General features: G+C 43.0%; 1 protein-coding gene across 18 annotated transcripts in view; it reads left to right on the top strand.

Annotated features, from left to right (window-relative positions):
• KDM2B (lysine demethylase 2B) overlaps positions 1-17,006 on the top strand; it is a 101,541-nt gene that overhangs the window by 55,166 nt on the left and 29,369 nt on the right. For 17 of the 18 annotated variants that reach the window (XM_084491445.1, XM_084491450.1, XM_084491438.1 and 14 more), the window contains 2 exons: positions 2,097-2,551; positions 10,002-10,088. In XM_084491445.1, the coding sequence (XP_084347571.1) occupies positions 2,097-2,551; positions 10,002-10,088 (542 nt within the window). The remainder of the gene's footprint in view (positions 1-2,096; positions 2,552-10,001; positions 10,089-17,006) is intronic. The other variant, XM_084491447.1, reaches the window with a different exon arrangement.

Here is a 17,006-nt window from a genome sequence, read left to right as displayed (position 1 = left end):
CCTAGAGAATGGGCTCCAGCCCTGAATCCAGCAGTCTGTGCTCTGATTCCCAGTTTTGCCCTAGATTTGGTGTGTGACAATGAGCAACTCGTTCTCCCAAGCATCTGTTTCCTCAGCTGTAAAATGGGAAAATGACATAAGCTGATTACATAGCCCTTTGAGGTGGGTGAGCGTGCTAGCTACTGTGCACAAAGGAGAAAGCAGTGTCAAAGAAGTTGGATAACCTCATGTTTTTAAAATGTCCTGGTTAAGGTGTTTTCTAATCCTGTTTATTTTTCTAAGAGCAGCTTGGTGGGGGCGTGTGAGCACAGACCAGAGAGGAGGAGCTGCTTTGGGGTGCTGCGTGCCCCCACCTCAGCACGCAAAGCAAACTGCTCTGCTGTGCATGGAGCTGGATTTGGCTGAGAGCAGCCTTGCTGGTTGCTGGTATTTTTTATGAGTGCTGTATTTTCACAGGCATTTCAGCTTAAATATGTTTTTCAGGAACGATTTTATGGCCATTCTGGTTCTGAGGAAAAATTCAGATGTGCCTGAAGGAGCAGTCTGGACAGAAGTCCTTGAGTTTTGTGCACGCTGTGCCATTGGCGTGCTTGCCCTGAGGGATAAAGTGGCCAACTCCTTTCTCAGGCCCTAATGCCCAGAGGTGCGCCTGGCCCTACAGAGCTTTTCTGTGGAATTGCAAAGCTAAGCAGGGAGGGTAGCTGCCCTAGGACAGGTACTCTACCACTGCCTGTTACATCTTTGTTACCTAGCTGACAAGCAACACGTGTTTTGTGAGAAGATGCAAGAGGCAAGGAGTTGCTCTGTGACAAGAATCAATTTGCCAGCTTGGAACTGGGCTTTGGCATTTGTTTTGAGCCTCGCTGTTAAACAACCGGATGCTGAGCTTTCTTTAATGTTCATTTAATCCTTCCTTACGCATGAGTCACCTAGTCCTGATCCAAAACTACTGCACAGCAAAGCATGAAAGTACTCAGGGTTTTGGCTTGCTGAAAAAAAAAATAAAATAAAGAAACTTTTAATTAATGTTAACTCATTTTTCTGTACGACTTCCATTTCCCTTGCAGAGTGTTTTTGTCTACAGCTTCATCTCCTACCCATTTCAGTCAACGTTAAAATCCACATTGACTTAACTGGGTGGTGCTGGTGGTAACTGTATTTTCCACACAAGTTCTTGCTGTTGCTAGCCTGCATTCAGTGGTGTTCACTTAATAAGGGAAATTGTGTCTAATAAACAAGGGAAGAGCAGTGCTTTAGAGAGTCCTGGCTACCAGTTTCCTACGTTGCTTTTACTGCTTGACTGCGTGCAGTTGGGCAACAGTGGGGATTTTTAGGGGAAACCTAGTATAAAGCTAAGATTAATAGTTCTTTGGACTTGGAAACTTGTATTTAAATTTTCCTAAAAAGTACCTAGAATGTATGAGGGACTGCCTTAATTAAAACGATATCATGTGAGTGTCAGTCCTTGCATTTCCTGGTGTGTTTAGGCTTCTTGTACATATGAAATAAGCAGAACTGTAATCCGCTGCCTCAGAAGAGCACTGGGTATGCGTGCAGTAACAAGTGGTTGTCCTTGTTTTACTAATTGGTGCTTGCAAAGAGAGAGTATTGGGAAGTTGATTTTTTGCTGTGCAGAGCTCGCGTAAAAGTGATGATGTGCTTCATTTTAACACGCTTTTTTTTCCCCCATAATTTTCCCTCCTTTCTTTGCTAACTTTCATCTTAAAGCTGTAAGATTACTGAATCCGGTCTTTCGGGTTTGTGGGAAAACTGATTGTATGTGACTTAAGAGCTCGGCGTACTCTTAGTTGAAGGCACAGAAGGTTGAAGTTTTGAAGAAAGCATAATTTTTCCCTTATTTTTTCCCAGTCATTTGAACTGAGCAGATGTTAACAAAAACCAAAACCAGCATTAAAAACAACAAGAACAACAAAATTGGCTGAATGCAGCTCATTCCTTTTGCATGCTTATCAAGCAATGTCAAAGGGCATTATCCAGTCCACTTCTAAATAGGCAGCTCCTGGCCCCAGTCATACAAGTGTTTAAGTTCCAAACTATATTGGGTAAAGCTTCAGCATTCTTTTTCTACCTTTCAGATGCAAGAAGAAAACACAGCCTAGATAGCTACTCATCAGATTCGTGGTTAGACATGGATGAAGAATCTTGTGATGCCCATATCCAAGAGGAAAAGGATGACAGCTTGGATAAGAACTCCAAATCCCTGATGGATGGCTCCTCCTCGCCCAACAGCACGCACTCAGAGGACAAGGAGGGTGCAGGGAGGAAACAGAAAGCCACAGTAATGAGGTACCTAAAAAGAACTTTGTCTAATGAATCAGACGACAGTGTAAAATCCACGACCCCCACGGATTATCCCAAAACGCCAACGGGGTCTCCAGCTACAGAAGTTTCAACCAAATGGACTCACCTCACAGAATTTGAACTGAAGGGTTTAAAAGCCCTGGTGGAAAAGCTTGAATCTCTCCCAGAGAACAAGAAGTGTGTTCCGGAAGGCATCGAGGATCCGCAGGCTCTCCTGGAGGACATGAAGGTGGGTGTGATCTCTCGCTGATCCACACAAACTGTACGCTGTGGGCAGGGCGCAGGAGAGAGACAGGAGGAGGTCAGAAGGCAAAGTGCTGCAGTGTAGGGGTGGCAGCTTGTGTGGAGCGACCCCCTCGTGTCAGCCTGCTGTGCCGTGCTGAGGGAAATTATGCCTCTGACAAAAGCCATCTTTGCACTGGGGAGGCAGCTGTTCGCAGCCTGATTTAATTGATGCGCTCCTTTCTGACTGTCGCAGCTGTGCTCAGGGGCCAAAAGTTTACATCCTTTCAAGGCTTAGCGCTTGTTATGGCCCGTGTGTAAATATTATACCTCAAGAAGTCTGTTTATATTTATGGTCTTAATCTGCCCCTTTTGCTCTAGTTTCTTCTCTGGAGTATCTCTAACTGACACGTACAAAATACGTGATTTTAATGCAGAAGATTATCTAATGTTTGCTGTTGCGTTTTCTTTCCTTTTTTTTTTTTTTTCCCCCCCCACCTATTTCATTTTCTTTTCCTCCATTGCCCTCTATAGGTTGGTAATTATTCTCCGCTGGTACAATTCGGAGGCGGTGTGAGCAGTGCATGCCCAGTAGTGACACAACTTCTGCTCAGATCTGTAGTGTACTGGAAGTGGTACTCATAGGAGGAATCTGTCCCTGTGTCCATAAGACCAGCACAGCCTTGCTGCTTCCTTATCCGCAGCATCCCTCTGAATTACTTGGTTAGCTTTTCTGCATCTTGTTTTCACGTTGTATAAAATAGGCATATTAATGCGTTTTTAAATAAAGCTGAGACCAGCATACTCCTCATTTTGCTTGTACTTGTTAAATAAGGCTAAAATTGTCCTCTAGTACTGGATAGATTTGATTCCACAGAAATTTGGCCTGATTTGAAACTATTGGAATTAATTCATGATCTTGTGTTTGGACTGCTAGTTTCGTGCTGCTGCTGCATCGGGTGTGATTCTTCATCTGTGCGGGTTCTGTGCATGAGCTGTGTGAGGCAAAGTCTGAGGGAAAAATGTGTTTATACGGTAAAAGGGGGAGCCTGTATTTTTTTAGTGCTGGTGCAACAGCTGCGTAGAAAAGGCTTCAAAGCCAGCTGAAGAAGGCTGGGCGTACGCAACGTGCAGTGGAAGCTTATTCCGCAATCTTGGAGCCTGGAAGTGTGATACGCGGCACTCGGTTTGGTAAACCACAAGAGCTCAGAAAGTCTCTTCTTGCAAAATCAGCTGCTTTGTGTATGAAAGTGGTGTGCGTGCCCACGGTCGTGGCAGTAAGATTCACAGGCTTGCTTTGTGATCAGTCACGTTCTAATCGGAAATCAAAATGAAATTTCACAACCAGGGGTTGAGCTTGGGGTGAAGGAGGAAGAACAGTAGCATTACTTTTCTGAGCTTCAAGCACAGACCAAGTTCCACCTAAAAATAAACGGCCCTTTCTTGAAATCCCAGGAAGGGGTACAACATGATAGATGGTACAGATGTTCGGAGTGTGATCGTGCATGCTCTTCTGGTGACGTACCCCGTACGCTGTGACACATCCCACTAGAGCCCGGCAAGATGCCATATGGGAGTCTGCTTTCAAGCACTGCCTAGGAGCAGGGCTGCTTTAGTCCTCTCCAGAGCAGTGGCTTCACAAGCTAGAGGTGGAGAACTTTGAGTGGACGTTTAAGAAAGAGGTCCAAGTCATGCACTTTCAGTGATTTAACCGTGCTTTAGCCAGTATTAAGTGGGTATTTGCCAGTTTATTTTGTTCATCTTGGCAGAGTTGTGATCTTGATGTTCCATCTCCTTTCACAATTGCTCAGAAAATTGCCTGCATCTCAGCTTCCCTCCCCGTGCCAGCACACACTGTAACCATCAGGATGTAGCCCAACATCTGGATCTTGATGGTTCCCTGCTGGTTCAAGAGCCCATGACCACATCTAAACATCATGCATGCTGCAGAATTGTTTTCTCTGGAGTCACCTCTGTATGTTTGGCGAGCCTGGGACTGATTAGTCAGGGCAAGGCTCTCAAAAGGACGTTGACTGACAAACATTTGCTTGAATGGTGTTGAAAGCACTGTTAAAGAACTTTCTTTTCTTACCCATCTTCATACAGAGTGGGCCCACATACACGTATATGGCAGCCCTTAATTTTCAGAGAATGAGAGTGAGTACAGCTCAGTAAATAATGAACCTCCCCTCAGCCTGCTTCCTCCACAACTCCCCCTGCAGTTCTGTTGTCTTCTTGCCAGGTGCTCTGAAGGATTTGGGGCAGTTTTGGTTGAATTGTGTTCAGACCAGTGGTTGCCTGAGTTATGCTTCTTCTCACGTCGGGACTGGAGTTCCCCACGCGGCCCTGCCCATTGCTTGCCAGCAGGGTGTCTGAGAAAGCTGCCGACAAGGTGCATCTCGTTGCCATCTCGTGCAGGGACCCTGCGGGCACTGCTCTCTGTCACCGTGTCAGTCGTGCCAGAAAATAAATGGTGGAGCCAGAGCATCCTATCTCCTTGTAATCCCTGCGATACCGAAGCATGAAGTTTGTTTTAGTAGGTTCGTTGGCTTTAATAAACAAAAACAAGCACATCGGTGCGTGTTTGGGGCTTCCACCTTCAAAGGACAGAGCTTACTGATGGAGAAGGTGCCGAGTGACTGATTTCAGCCCCTTGAGTTCCTCTCACATAACGATCCTTGCAGGGTTACTGTGCTGCTCGGCGTTTCGTTCTGTCCTTGCTGTGCAGGGTGTGCTCGGACCCGCTGCTGAACACGGTGCTACGAATGTTCCCCGGGGTTCTCAGCGGTGCTCAGCCCTGCAGTACTCGTGTGTGCTTCACGAGTGCTAATTGCTGAGCTGTTGTTATCTCTGGTTCACAGGTGGGGAGCTAACGTGTGAAGAGATTCAGATAGAAGTGACCATAATTTCGGGTGCTGTTTTTCCACACCTCTGATGTGACTTTCGGAGCAGTTATTTAAGCGTTATTTAAGAATGATATTTGCAAAAGATGATTTTAATGGGATTGAAACTGCAATTGCTTAACGTTTCTGCAGCACGGAAGTTCTGAGCTGTAGCATCCAGTTCCCAAACCAGGTGTGAGAAGAGAAGGTGCACATAATTCTTGACTGCCTGCGGAAACTTGATTTAAAAGGTTTGCTGTGTGTCACATAGAGACATAATGGCAGAGGAAGAAATAGAGTCCATTTTTCCAGAATGGTGTTTATCTCCTTGACCACCAAATCATATTTCCTCTTACTTTGCTACCAGTTTTCCAACCTGAACAGCAAATAACGTGGGGATTTTGCTGATAGCAATAGCAGTAGAGTAAGCAGAAGCCCAGCACCTCTACCTCAGCTCTGATGAATATCCAGAGCACCCGTCATGTGTGTGATTGAATGGCGGCCGAAATCCTGTAGAAAGAGCTTTGGCTTTGCAGATCCTGCGTGCTGGGACTGTATTCAGCTGTATTCATGAGGCTTGTGTCATGGGCAACCTGAATTTTGTGCACGTGATGTATTAATAATGCAGCCTATAAAAAGCACCCTTTTAGTGCTCCCGCTTGAGAGTTATTTTTAACAAATGTGTAGCAAGAACATGCCCTGACAGAAAGTCCGTAAGTCTGCTTGGAAAGTCTTAAGCAAGTTTCTTTCTGAAGAAAATCAAACCCATGTTTATTGTAGTAGCTTTATTTCTTAATGAAGTATGCTCAGGAACTTTTCTGTATGACGTGCAAGTCTTTGTGCCTCGGTAAGATAATTAACATTTTTGGAAGACAGGACAAGGGTGATTAAACTGGAGAAAGGAAACCATTTTATTCAGTGATGCAAAGTTTTACAGAACAACTCAGGGTAACTTGTAAAGAATTCATGCTTTCCTGTCTGAAGCAAGGATACAGTAAAGGATGGGTGAGTGGATCACTGCTCTTGGTGGTGAATACAACTACAGCTATATGCAGCTGTTTAATGTCAAGTAGGTGAGGCTCTCTGAAGTCAAGTAATTTATTTTCCTTATGGGAAGGGAGAGTGAAAACTAATCTAAGCCCGTGTAAATTCCTTACATGTCATCTAAGCTCCTAACTAACTGTGACTATCTAGTGGGGACCCAGCAATCCAGAAGTGTCCAGCTAATGCCTCTGCAGATTGAGATCCCATTTATCAGCATGATCGATGGAGTGCAGCAAGAAAAGGGAGGCTTATTTGCGGAGCACAGCACAGGCCTCGCTTGAGGAGCAGGTCAGTTCTTCCCTCAGCTCAAACGAGGAATTAAATAATTGCCGGCTGCAGCTCTGCTGTATGGGAATTGTGTCCCATGAGCCTTGTGTTCACCACCAAAGGAGCTTCTCAGAGGCTCCAAGCAGCGATTACTGACAGCAACGTTCTCTCCCTAGCAGATGGCATCTGAACAATCGTCAGAGGAGATGCAGCTTTGTCTGTATCCAAATATCTGTGGCTGGGCTCTGTGTGAGCGTGTACATGCAGCACATGTGAGGGGAAATCATTGCCCAGGTAACACGTCCTCTCCCTGAGGTGCTCGGCTGTCCCAAGTGGCAGAGGAACAGCAGGCTCAGCAGTGTAGCTGGTGGCAGGGTGAGCAGCCAGGAGATGCTCCAGCCATTGCTGCCACATCGCTGCTGCTGCTGTTACCTGTTGGAGGCACACACAGCCTGCAGTTACACCTTGTTTTCCATCCATCTGTGCACCCAACCATGCCTGCTCCCTGTCTTTCAATTAAAAAAAATAAAAATGAAGTAGCAACTGAACAGTTCAAGTACTTACAGTGAACAGATGATGAAGAAAAAAAAAATGGAATAAATATTCTTAGATGGTGACCCTTGGGACTGGAAGAGTTTCATTGTGCCACTTCTCTGTTTCATGTTTAGCTGCCAAATGGTACGGCAGCCTGCTAAAGATGCAGTTGGGGTGGACTCAGGCATGAAGAAGTGAATGGAGAATCAACCACCTTATACCCTGGTGTAGTTTGCGCACCCCACATCAGAAGGCAGGTAAAGCTGAGCAGTCTGCATCCCACATTAAACACTGCCAGTGATAGCTGTCTGCATGCAGGCTCTGATTTCAGCACACGGCGTTTCTGTTGTGTTGCTAGCAGGATGGTAATGCCTTCACTGCTGTTGGGAAGGAGGATTGTGAGATCTGCCTCCTAATAATGCCACAGACCTTCCCCACTTCAAAGCAAAAATGCTGCTCTGCTTTTGAAGGGACTGTTGAAGTCCATTAGGGCAGAAGAAACTCAGTTTGCAGAGCAGAGTTTGTCAAATATCCGCAACTCCTTGGCAGCAGCAGCAGATTCTTGTGCAAGACAGATGATATCTACTGAAATATGTTCTTACTTTTTCTTGCCAAGAAATCTTACCCCATTCTTATTCTGATGGCAGAAAAACACTCCCTTTACTGAATGCATTTCAGGGGAGTCATTCCTTGCTGTGCTTGTGAAATTCATGGCTAAGCTGGATTCTTACATACTTACTCAGTTTCTTTCCTTCATACCTGCCGTTGTCACCACAGCCTTCAAGTGTAGTGAATCGGGCGGTTTTGTGCTGGATGAGCATCGTGTTGTTTGTCTAACTGAAGCCCCACGGCTTTTCTTTATCTCCTTTTTTGTTTTTCTTTTTTAGCAGGTGAAGTGTGCATCCCCCAGCCCGTTGTGTGCTGACCTTTGGCACCAGTCAGTGCAGCTGTGGCTTGGTTATGGTTCTGCTGCTGAGACATCCGTTGTTTTCAGCTGGCCGATACGATAAACTGACATAGTTTTAAGTTTCTTCTTGGATAATATTTTCACGTGATGCATACGATAAGAAGAAACCCTCGGTACCCTGCCAAGTTCCAGGAATACGCTCTGCTTGCTATTGAACTTGGAGTTTCTGACAATCATGAGTGGAAATGTTAAGGTTTTCCGTCTCGCAAACTTCCAAATTTAAGAGTAACAAAGTAATGAGGGATGAATTTGTCCTTTGTTTATATGGCTCTCAAGCTGCCTTCTCGCTCTGGAGAATTTGGGCTTTGCTATAAAAATACCAAGCCCTCTCCATTTTTAGGACTGAAAACTGACTTCCAGAATGTGCTCACAGTTACCACGCTGATTGCTGCCTCAGTACAAAGGGGCTGTGGGAATGGAGGTGCTCACTTGGCCTTGCTCTGCTTGGTCAGGAGTTGGTTAACTTGCCGTTAATTAACCTGTCTGTAGCAGCTTTTGGGGCTGGGTGTTTGCTGCCTGCCTGTGCTCCACAGCAGGGACAGAAGCCTGGAGTTAGGTTCCGGTGCTTGGGCTGCTGGGGTCTGGCACAGGGCCGTCGTGTGCCCAGCCCTTGGCGGATGATTACAGACAAATTCCAAGTGTGTTTCCTATTAAAAATGCCTGTATTTAAGCTCTCTTTGTATAGTGTGTGAAATTTCTCATTATTAAATTAGAGAGTGCCGGCGGTGGTGGTGGTTCTGAGAGTGCCTGGTGCCTGTTGCTGTCTAATTAATTTTTTTTCGAGAAGTCGGTATAATTGGGAGCAATGGTGTTGACTTTTATTGTCTGGGGTTATCTTCGAAATTCTTTACAAGGCGGTTTCCAACCTGCTGCCCTTGTTTGTGTAGTTGGAGCAATTTTTTTCTTCCTTAAGCTGTTAGTGCTTATTTGGGCCCCAGTTTTCAGCAGCTCAGCAGGATCCCCCTTGTTTGGGGTTTTCGTTTGTCGTCATCTTCAGCTGCTGAACTCCACCTGAAGAGCTCTGTAGTGAGGTTAGTAAGCATGTAGGGAGTTGGGAAGTGTGGACAATTCCCAACTACAGCACCAAGTACACTTAAAAGGAGTCTTCCCCACCTCGGCCTTGGGTTGTGTGGCAATGGGAACAAATCTCAGCGGCAGAAGCTGCGTAAGGCAGCACAACGCACTCGCGAGGTGTCTGGGCCAGTGCTTTAAGGCAGAGGATTTGGTGGGGGCAGGAAGACTGATCTTTTCCCTTCGTCCTGTGCCATCCTAAGTCAGTTGGTTTCTTAGTGAATACTCAGGAAACTGAACGTCTTATCCGATTACATGAGTAAATTAGGTTACAACAGCTTGGCCTGCCCTTTGGTGTGGAAGGAAGGCCAGTGGAGATGTTGGTTGTGATGGTTGCTTGGGTTTTAGTGAGCTAGAGTGTAAAGGGAGAGCTAATGGTTGGCATTACCAGTGGAAAGCACTGGTGTGTCTTCTGGACACACCAATTTTGAAGAAATCTGTAATATTTGAGACGATTCATTGATTGGTTTTGCCGTCTGTTGTGCAAGAAACTGCACTTCTGGCATTTTAACAACGTGTGAGCTTTGTTGTGAATCGGAAGCTCTGAAGCAAAATTAGCTCGCAGAGGTGTAACGAGTCAGCAGGGATCACGTCAGTCTTTTTCAGGGTAGGTGTTGTGTTCTGTAAGTCTCTGCACTCGTCAGCTGGAAAAATATTTCTCTGGTTAATAAAGACCTTTTCGTTCGCAACAGAACATTCTGAAGGAACATGCTGATGATGACCAAAATCTTGCCATTTCGGGTGTCCCTGTGGTCAGCTGGCCCAAGAAGACCCCAAAGGTAATGAGACACAATTCACAATTCCTTACTAATCGTTGCCAGATCCTGGTGTTTTCTAGCTGTAATCTGACGAGTGGTTTCTGTGATACTTTGGCAGCAGCTAGCGCTTTTAACACGAAAAGTTATTTTTAATAGTTTTATGACCGTGTGTTGAAGCAGCACACATAAAGGTGCCTCAGTAGGGAGAAATTAGTAGGGTTTCTATTTAAAAAAATAATTTGATTGCGCCTTACTTATCTGTATAAAACTTTGATATGTCTTAGTCATTTACTAATCATAGTTAAATTTGAAAATGTTGATGCAACATTTTGTGTAAATTTAAATGCTGCGTAAGTCCGACAGACTGATCACTTAGCAAATACTTTGATCTGGATGAGAGGATGTTTTTTGTGTCATACTGCACAAAATTTTTCTCATACACATCTTCCACTAACTTTGGAGGGTTTTTTGTCTCTGTACCTTCATTTTTCTTCCTATATATGGGAGTAATTCTCTCCACTTTGCAGAAGAACAGGGAGGTTTGCTTCATTAATGCTTATGAAGAGTTTGAAATAATTAACTAAAGAATAATGTCAAAAGGCTGAATGTTATTTATAACAGTGGTATGTTTACCACACTCCAGTTATTCAGCGTGCTGTAAAAGCAGCTTTGCTTATTTGGATGATGTCTCATCGCTTCTATTTTTATTGTCCTTTTTCACTGAATTAGTTTTATAATACATAATTTCTTTAGAAATCCTGAAAGGGTCAGTCAACTTTAATCAGGCTTCTAACTGAAAATCTGTTGTTATTATCGTTGTAAATAACTTTCAAATCATTAACTGTGAGTGAATTATTTTCCCTGTTCTCTCTTTGCTGGTGTACTTGCTGTGGCTTGGTATATAATCACTTGTAGCTGTGAGAGTTTGCTGGTTTCAGATGGGGAGTAGGAGACCATGGACTTCAGCAGCCGCTAGGGAAAAGTGGAGCAAAGGCAGCATGAGATCCTGCTTCTGCCTTATTTCTGGCTTTTAGCTGGGTGCATTTCAGATAAGGTACAGCTTGCTAAATGCCAATTTCCCTTTTACTTTGTAATAGGTCTGTAGGAGCATGCATTGTGTTTAAAACATTGAGTTGTTTAAAAACAACGATTTGTTTAAAAACCTTGAGAGGAATAGATGTCAGATGCTCCACTCCTCTGCTTCAATAGCTGCTGTTCACCAGCCAAGTATACTTTAAACATCAAATAAAAATAATATCTCTGGGACCAGAGGAAAACTGGTGTGAGAAACTTAGAAAGCAAAACTAAGGAACAGTTGACTCTTGTGCTCAATTTTTTGAGCTTGTGTTAGAAGTAAGCATCTTAATATTTGGAGGGTTTTTTTCATAAGCTTTGGTGTTTGTTCATGTTCTTGTTCACTTTATTTTGGAATCCTTGATGGATGTCTCACTTCTTATATTTTATTTCTGTGCATTGGCAACATAAGTAACTGTAAAAGATTGAGATTCTGGTTTTTTTTTTTCGTGATTTTAATCTCATTCCTTTTTGCAAAATCCATCTTGCTGCCTGCAAATTTGTGTATGTGTATTTGTTTTTTTTTTTTAACTTTCTGGTGCTTATTTTCCATCAGCCTTTTTGGAAGCAGACATTTTTAAAGGCATCATTCCTAGTGCTAAGTTATAATAACAAACAATTCTACATATCACACAAATAAGAGGAAAACTTTCTATAAAGTCAGAGTTTAGCTTGAGATTTGCAAATAAAAACCATTTACTTACCATAGTATTCATACTTATTTTGCTTAATCAGTAATCAGCTGGTATTATGCTTAACTTGAAAGGTACACACAGGTTTGGCTGAATGTTCTGCAAAAGGAGTTTGTTGGATTCCCTTCTGATGCACAAACGTGTGCATCACCTTTCATGCCACAGCTATTTCCCTTCTTGGAAGCAGAGGCGAAGTGAGCAGGCTCAGAGGACGTGTCTTAGTGTTGCATCTTTGGGCCCCAAATTAAAATAAGTTGGAAAGACAATGTAAGGGAAATTTGTATAAAAGCAATGGTGTAAGTGGTTAAGGTTCATTATTTCTCCTTTGTTCTTTGTAAATCCTGATAATGAAACAGATTTTACAGAGAAGAAACCCCTAAGGGAGAGGGAAACTCCCTTTAAAATTGGAGTGTAGCTGGTGGAGCAGGTCTCCATGGCTGGAAGATTCCACAAACGTTGAGGACAAGGCAGAGGAGTAACGCCCTGCACTAATTTTGCTTCTGTAGTATGGTTCTTCTAGTATATAGGAGAAATGCCAAATATTTAAGAGTGCCTTTCCGGAGATACTGATGTGTAAAGCAAGCAGCAGATAGGATGCAGCACGGTACTGGCTTCTGTGGGGCTGGTAAGATGTAGCTGGTGCACCAGCTTCCAGGGAAAGGAGGATTGTCTGCTTCAAAGTCCTTAAAGTAAGAGAAAGGAAATGGAATTCAGAAAGAGGAGGCAATAAACGAAAAACGTGTCTCTTACTTTCTCCCAAGAGAAGCCTCCAGAAGAGATTTAGAAAGACAAGAGCAGCAGATGGAGAAGGAAGAATAAAGCCGGCACTAAATGCCAAAACATTTCAAAGAAAATGGAAATGACTGTAAAGAAAGGAAGGGAAGAAGCTAGAAACAGCAAGAGAGCAGGATGAGGAGAGAAACAAGTATGGAAAAGATGGAACAAGGAAAACGTAGAGCAGAGGTAGAAAACTCTTACTAAGGTAAGAGATCCCCGAAGAAGGAAGGGACAGCAAAGAACTTAACTATGTGAATAACCCATGTTGTGAAAGGGCTTGCTTAGTTATGTTGACTTCCTTCTGAAAGAGCGTGCTTTTAATAATCTGAGTGATTTTAGAAGCAGCAAATAATATTTCTATTTAGAATTGACTCACAGGTTCTTTTACACATCGTTAATGTGCATGACAACAGTGTGTGCAGTTCTGTGCTGCAAAACCATTGTTTGAAGACTGAAATTCCGGGTTTTAGGAAAGAAATGTTCACTTGCCTTGATTCACAGCTCACAGCGGACAGGGCGATGGGCAGACACTCAGCTGAATGCATGGGAGTCCCATCCGTGTACTGTGCTCCCCTCGTGCTGCATCCATCGCTCACGTCTACCCTTTCTAAAGATATTTGAGGCTGTCTGTTTTTCTGCAGCTCTCTCAAAAACTTTGTTCACTGAGAAAAGAAACGGAAGTATCGTTGAGATGTATTGGTGAGGAGATGAAACAAGGAGGTGACATTTGAAGGTGTAATGTACAGAAGGGGAGGCAAAGGTCTGCGTTGTGTTCCCAGCTCTGCTGCAACCTTCTTGGGCTGCATGCAGCAGGCAAGTGGCACCTTTCCGCTCCCAGAGCTCGTTCCTGGTAGATGCTGCTGCTTCACATCCTGGGTTGTGAACTGGAATTATGTTTGTAAAGATCTGTGAAAATTTCAGCAGAAAGTTTGGTAGCAAACCATTTCATCTGCACAGGGATTAAGGCTAATGGCTTATTAGAGGAACCCATAGTATGGCCCAAGCAGCAAACGTATTTTTTCAGATCCTTTCCTATTTCTGGAAGACAACAGTCAACTACAGGAGCACGTAATTACACTCTGTGGCAGTGCTTTCAGTTTTTAGTGTGATAAAGATCTTCAGTTGTCTATGAAGAGTGGCTGTAAAGAAGTAAAACGTGTTTGGACTCTGTTGCTCTGTGAAGGGTTAGAAATGCAGACTGCACCAGATTCTCATCTCTCTCACCTGGCATAAACCTAAAGGCACTGCATTTGTAATGATAGTAAGTGTCCAAATATGTATAGCTCTGGCTGTGAGCAGGAGATGAAGCTGTAATTTGCAGTGGCTGGTTAACAACACTGGAAAATGTCGCTGGTTTTCTGACCTCCCTGTTCCTACGCTTCTTCTGTGTAATTGTTGCTTCTTGCTTTTAAGAGAAAATACTTGAAAAGTATCATAGAGCAGTGATAATATCCCTACTTAAAGGAGTACTATTAATTAGTATATGCTACAAATCGAAATTTTAATTAAACTGTGTTTGTTTGCTTTTTTAAACACCCTTCCCTGCAATTGCAATGCAAAATAATGTTTGTAGCTATGTATTGGTGTGTGTGGGAATCAGGAAAAAAAAAGTGATTTTAAAAAATGGTTGAGGAAGCACTGACCTGGACATACTTGGTCAGACCAGACGGTCTTTGTATGCGGTGTCCTGCTTCGACAGTGGGCAGCCCCACTGTTAGAGGGGCTGTAAGAACAGGGCAGACAGCAGTCTTTCCTTTGCTTAACTTCACAGTTAAGCTAGAAGGTCGTATCATCAGCTTTGTTTTGCTGTCCCTTGGTAGGTACTTTTATTTCCTATGAATTTACCTAATAATTTGTGGAACCTGTTGATCTTTCTGGTAGCCATAGCATCCTGCAACAGTGACCCCGTTGTTTAATAAAGTTCCATGTAGAAAAGCAGAAAAACAAGCTGAAAAACACCAGGAACTTCAATGTCTTCTGGTATACAAACCATACCATATGTTTGATCATCTCTATCACTATTCTAGTTCCACTACAGGTGGTTTTGAGATGAGGGCGGGTATGGGACTCCAGAACCACATATAGAGTTCAAGATGTGATGTTTGAGAGAGGAGACTAGAAGAGCATGCCTTGTTCAGCATGGCACAACAAAGCTGAAGGGGGAGATGATTGCTGTGTGTAAGTACTTCAGGGGATATAAATACCACGGGAGGAGAAGAGTTATCTAAGTTAGTGGACAATGTTGGCATGAGAACAAGTGAGTATAAACACACCATAAATAAACTTAGTCTGGAAATAAGGTTTCTGATCACTGCTCATAGTCTGAAGCAAATAGCGTGCATACATGCACACGCACAAAGTAGACTGGTGGGGAAAAGGGTGTTAGATTCTTCAGAATAACTTGTATTTTAAATACTAAAAGGCAGTGATGGTTTGTCTGGATCTGGATCCCATAATGGTACTTTGGCACATGTCTGCTGCCATTTTCTAGCAAGGAAACTTCTCTCTTCTTGGTATTTCACATGAATAATGCTGGGAAGGGAAGATGATCTACCAGTTTCTAATAATAGAGCATCTTTATGCATAGCTCCAGTTTTATGAACATGTATGCAACTTTGTGCATGGCATCAAATGCCAGAAATAGTATTTAAATGGTCTAAGAATTAATAAAATTTGAATGTATGTAGAAATTAGGAAGAAAAATAGCACGAATTCAAGAGGTTGGGTAAACTTAAACTTGAAAAAAAAAAACTTAGCTGTGGTTAGCACCACTGATTTTTCAGAAGTGTTGAGTGTTGTTTTACATCAGGTTTTCTTTCAATTCAGAGGAAGAGGTGCTAGGTGGACAATGAATGTTTTTGAAAACCTTTGAATAAAAACTTCTAGTTTTTACTTGCTTGCTTACCAAGAATTCCTACCATAGCTACTGCTAGGCCAGCTCCTCCCAGAGCAGCAAGAGCACTGAGGTACTCGTTCCAGCAATTAGTGTTTTAACCGGAGTGGTGTCTGAAACAGATCTGAGCACGTATAAATGGCACAGCATCAAAACAGCATCAGTTTCAGGAGCCTGCCCGGGGGCTACCACCAGGAAAGCTACATTCCTAGCAGCAGGAAACCTGTGCCAAATTCCCTAGGACAGAGCAGCCCTTGGAGAGCCACTCAGGCTACTTCCTGTGAAAATATGAACATGTTAGAAAGCAAAAACTGACAATTAAAAGCAAGCATTGAATGACTAATTTTTTAGTTTAGTATTTATAGTGTAAGAAAACAGCTAGGATGGTGGAGAAAGGAAAAAAAAAAAAGTCAACAAAAACAAAACAAAAGGACATCAAAATAATTCTGTGTAATTTGTTGGACTTTGTTTTTTTCTGGTTGTGATTCAAATTAAGTTTTATATCAGTCATTCCAATGCCACAGGAGCAAGAAAAGGCAATTGAAACTGTTGAAACTGTCACATTTTGTCCTCACCAGGCACCAGTTTAAAGGTGTTTGAAGTGATCTCACACAGCAGTGCTTCAACTCTGCTAGGTGTCAACAACAGATACAAATGCCCATAGTCTGCAAGATTTGCATATACAAATCCGTGTGTATTGTGAACCCTATTTGTTGATAAAAAGTACTGATTATAAAGTTCATCATCTACTGCAAATCAGACATTTCTTGATAGTTATCAGATGCTAATATTTTTTCTGCCAGAAAGTAACTTAAGTACAAAAGAAAATCAAGATTAAAATCAATTTAAATTTGTTTTTCTCTTTACCGATTTCATTTGTGATTGGAATCAGTGATTTAAATAATTTTTAGTCATTTCTGTTCTTTCACTCTGTAGGAATAGCAGTTGCCATGTGGTGGGAGAACCCTGGAATGTATTCAGACGAGTACCCCAGTTCTGGCTCCTGACAAATCCATTAAGAAACAAAACCACATAGTTGAGGTTTGGGGGATTTTCTTTAAGGGGACTTCCCACAGTCGCTGTACATACACAAAATGAAGCCCTTTCCTTGCTAAGTGCACTTGGGAGCAGGAAGAAACCTGATGCACCAGAACTGAAGGCTTCTTCAGGTTCTGCACAAAGCAGTAAGAGTTGCTGAAGCTACTGGGAGCTTCTGTCAAATGTCTGCTTTCCTGGGGCAGCGCTGGTGAGGAAGGCAGCTCCTTGCCTGGCTTGTTTATCTTTCTGAGCACTGCTTCAGCCTCTTCCAAACATTAGTTCTCGAGACAAATTCATTTCTGTGGGAACTCCACGCAGGCCAGAGGAGTTTCAGGGTTTGGTGTATGTATATCATACATAATATCCCCAAAGAGCTTCGCTTCTATTGCCTCAGCATTCTTCTAAAAGCTTTGCCTGGTGACTTGACAGATTATTTCTCACCTCAAGAGGCTGTACTTGAAATAT

Source organism: Aythya ferina (assembly GCF_964211825.1).
Source record: "Aythya ferina genome assembly, chromosome: 17".
Taxonomy (NCBI): domain Eukaryota; kingdom Metazoa; phylum Chordata; class Aves; order Anseriformes; family Anatidae; genus Aythya; species Aythya ferina.
This window is presented reverse-complemented; position numbering and strand designations above follow the sequence as displayed.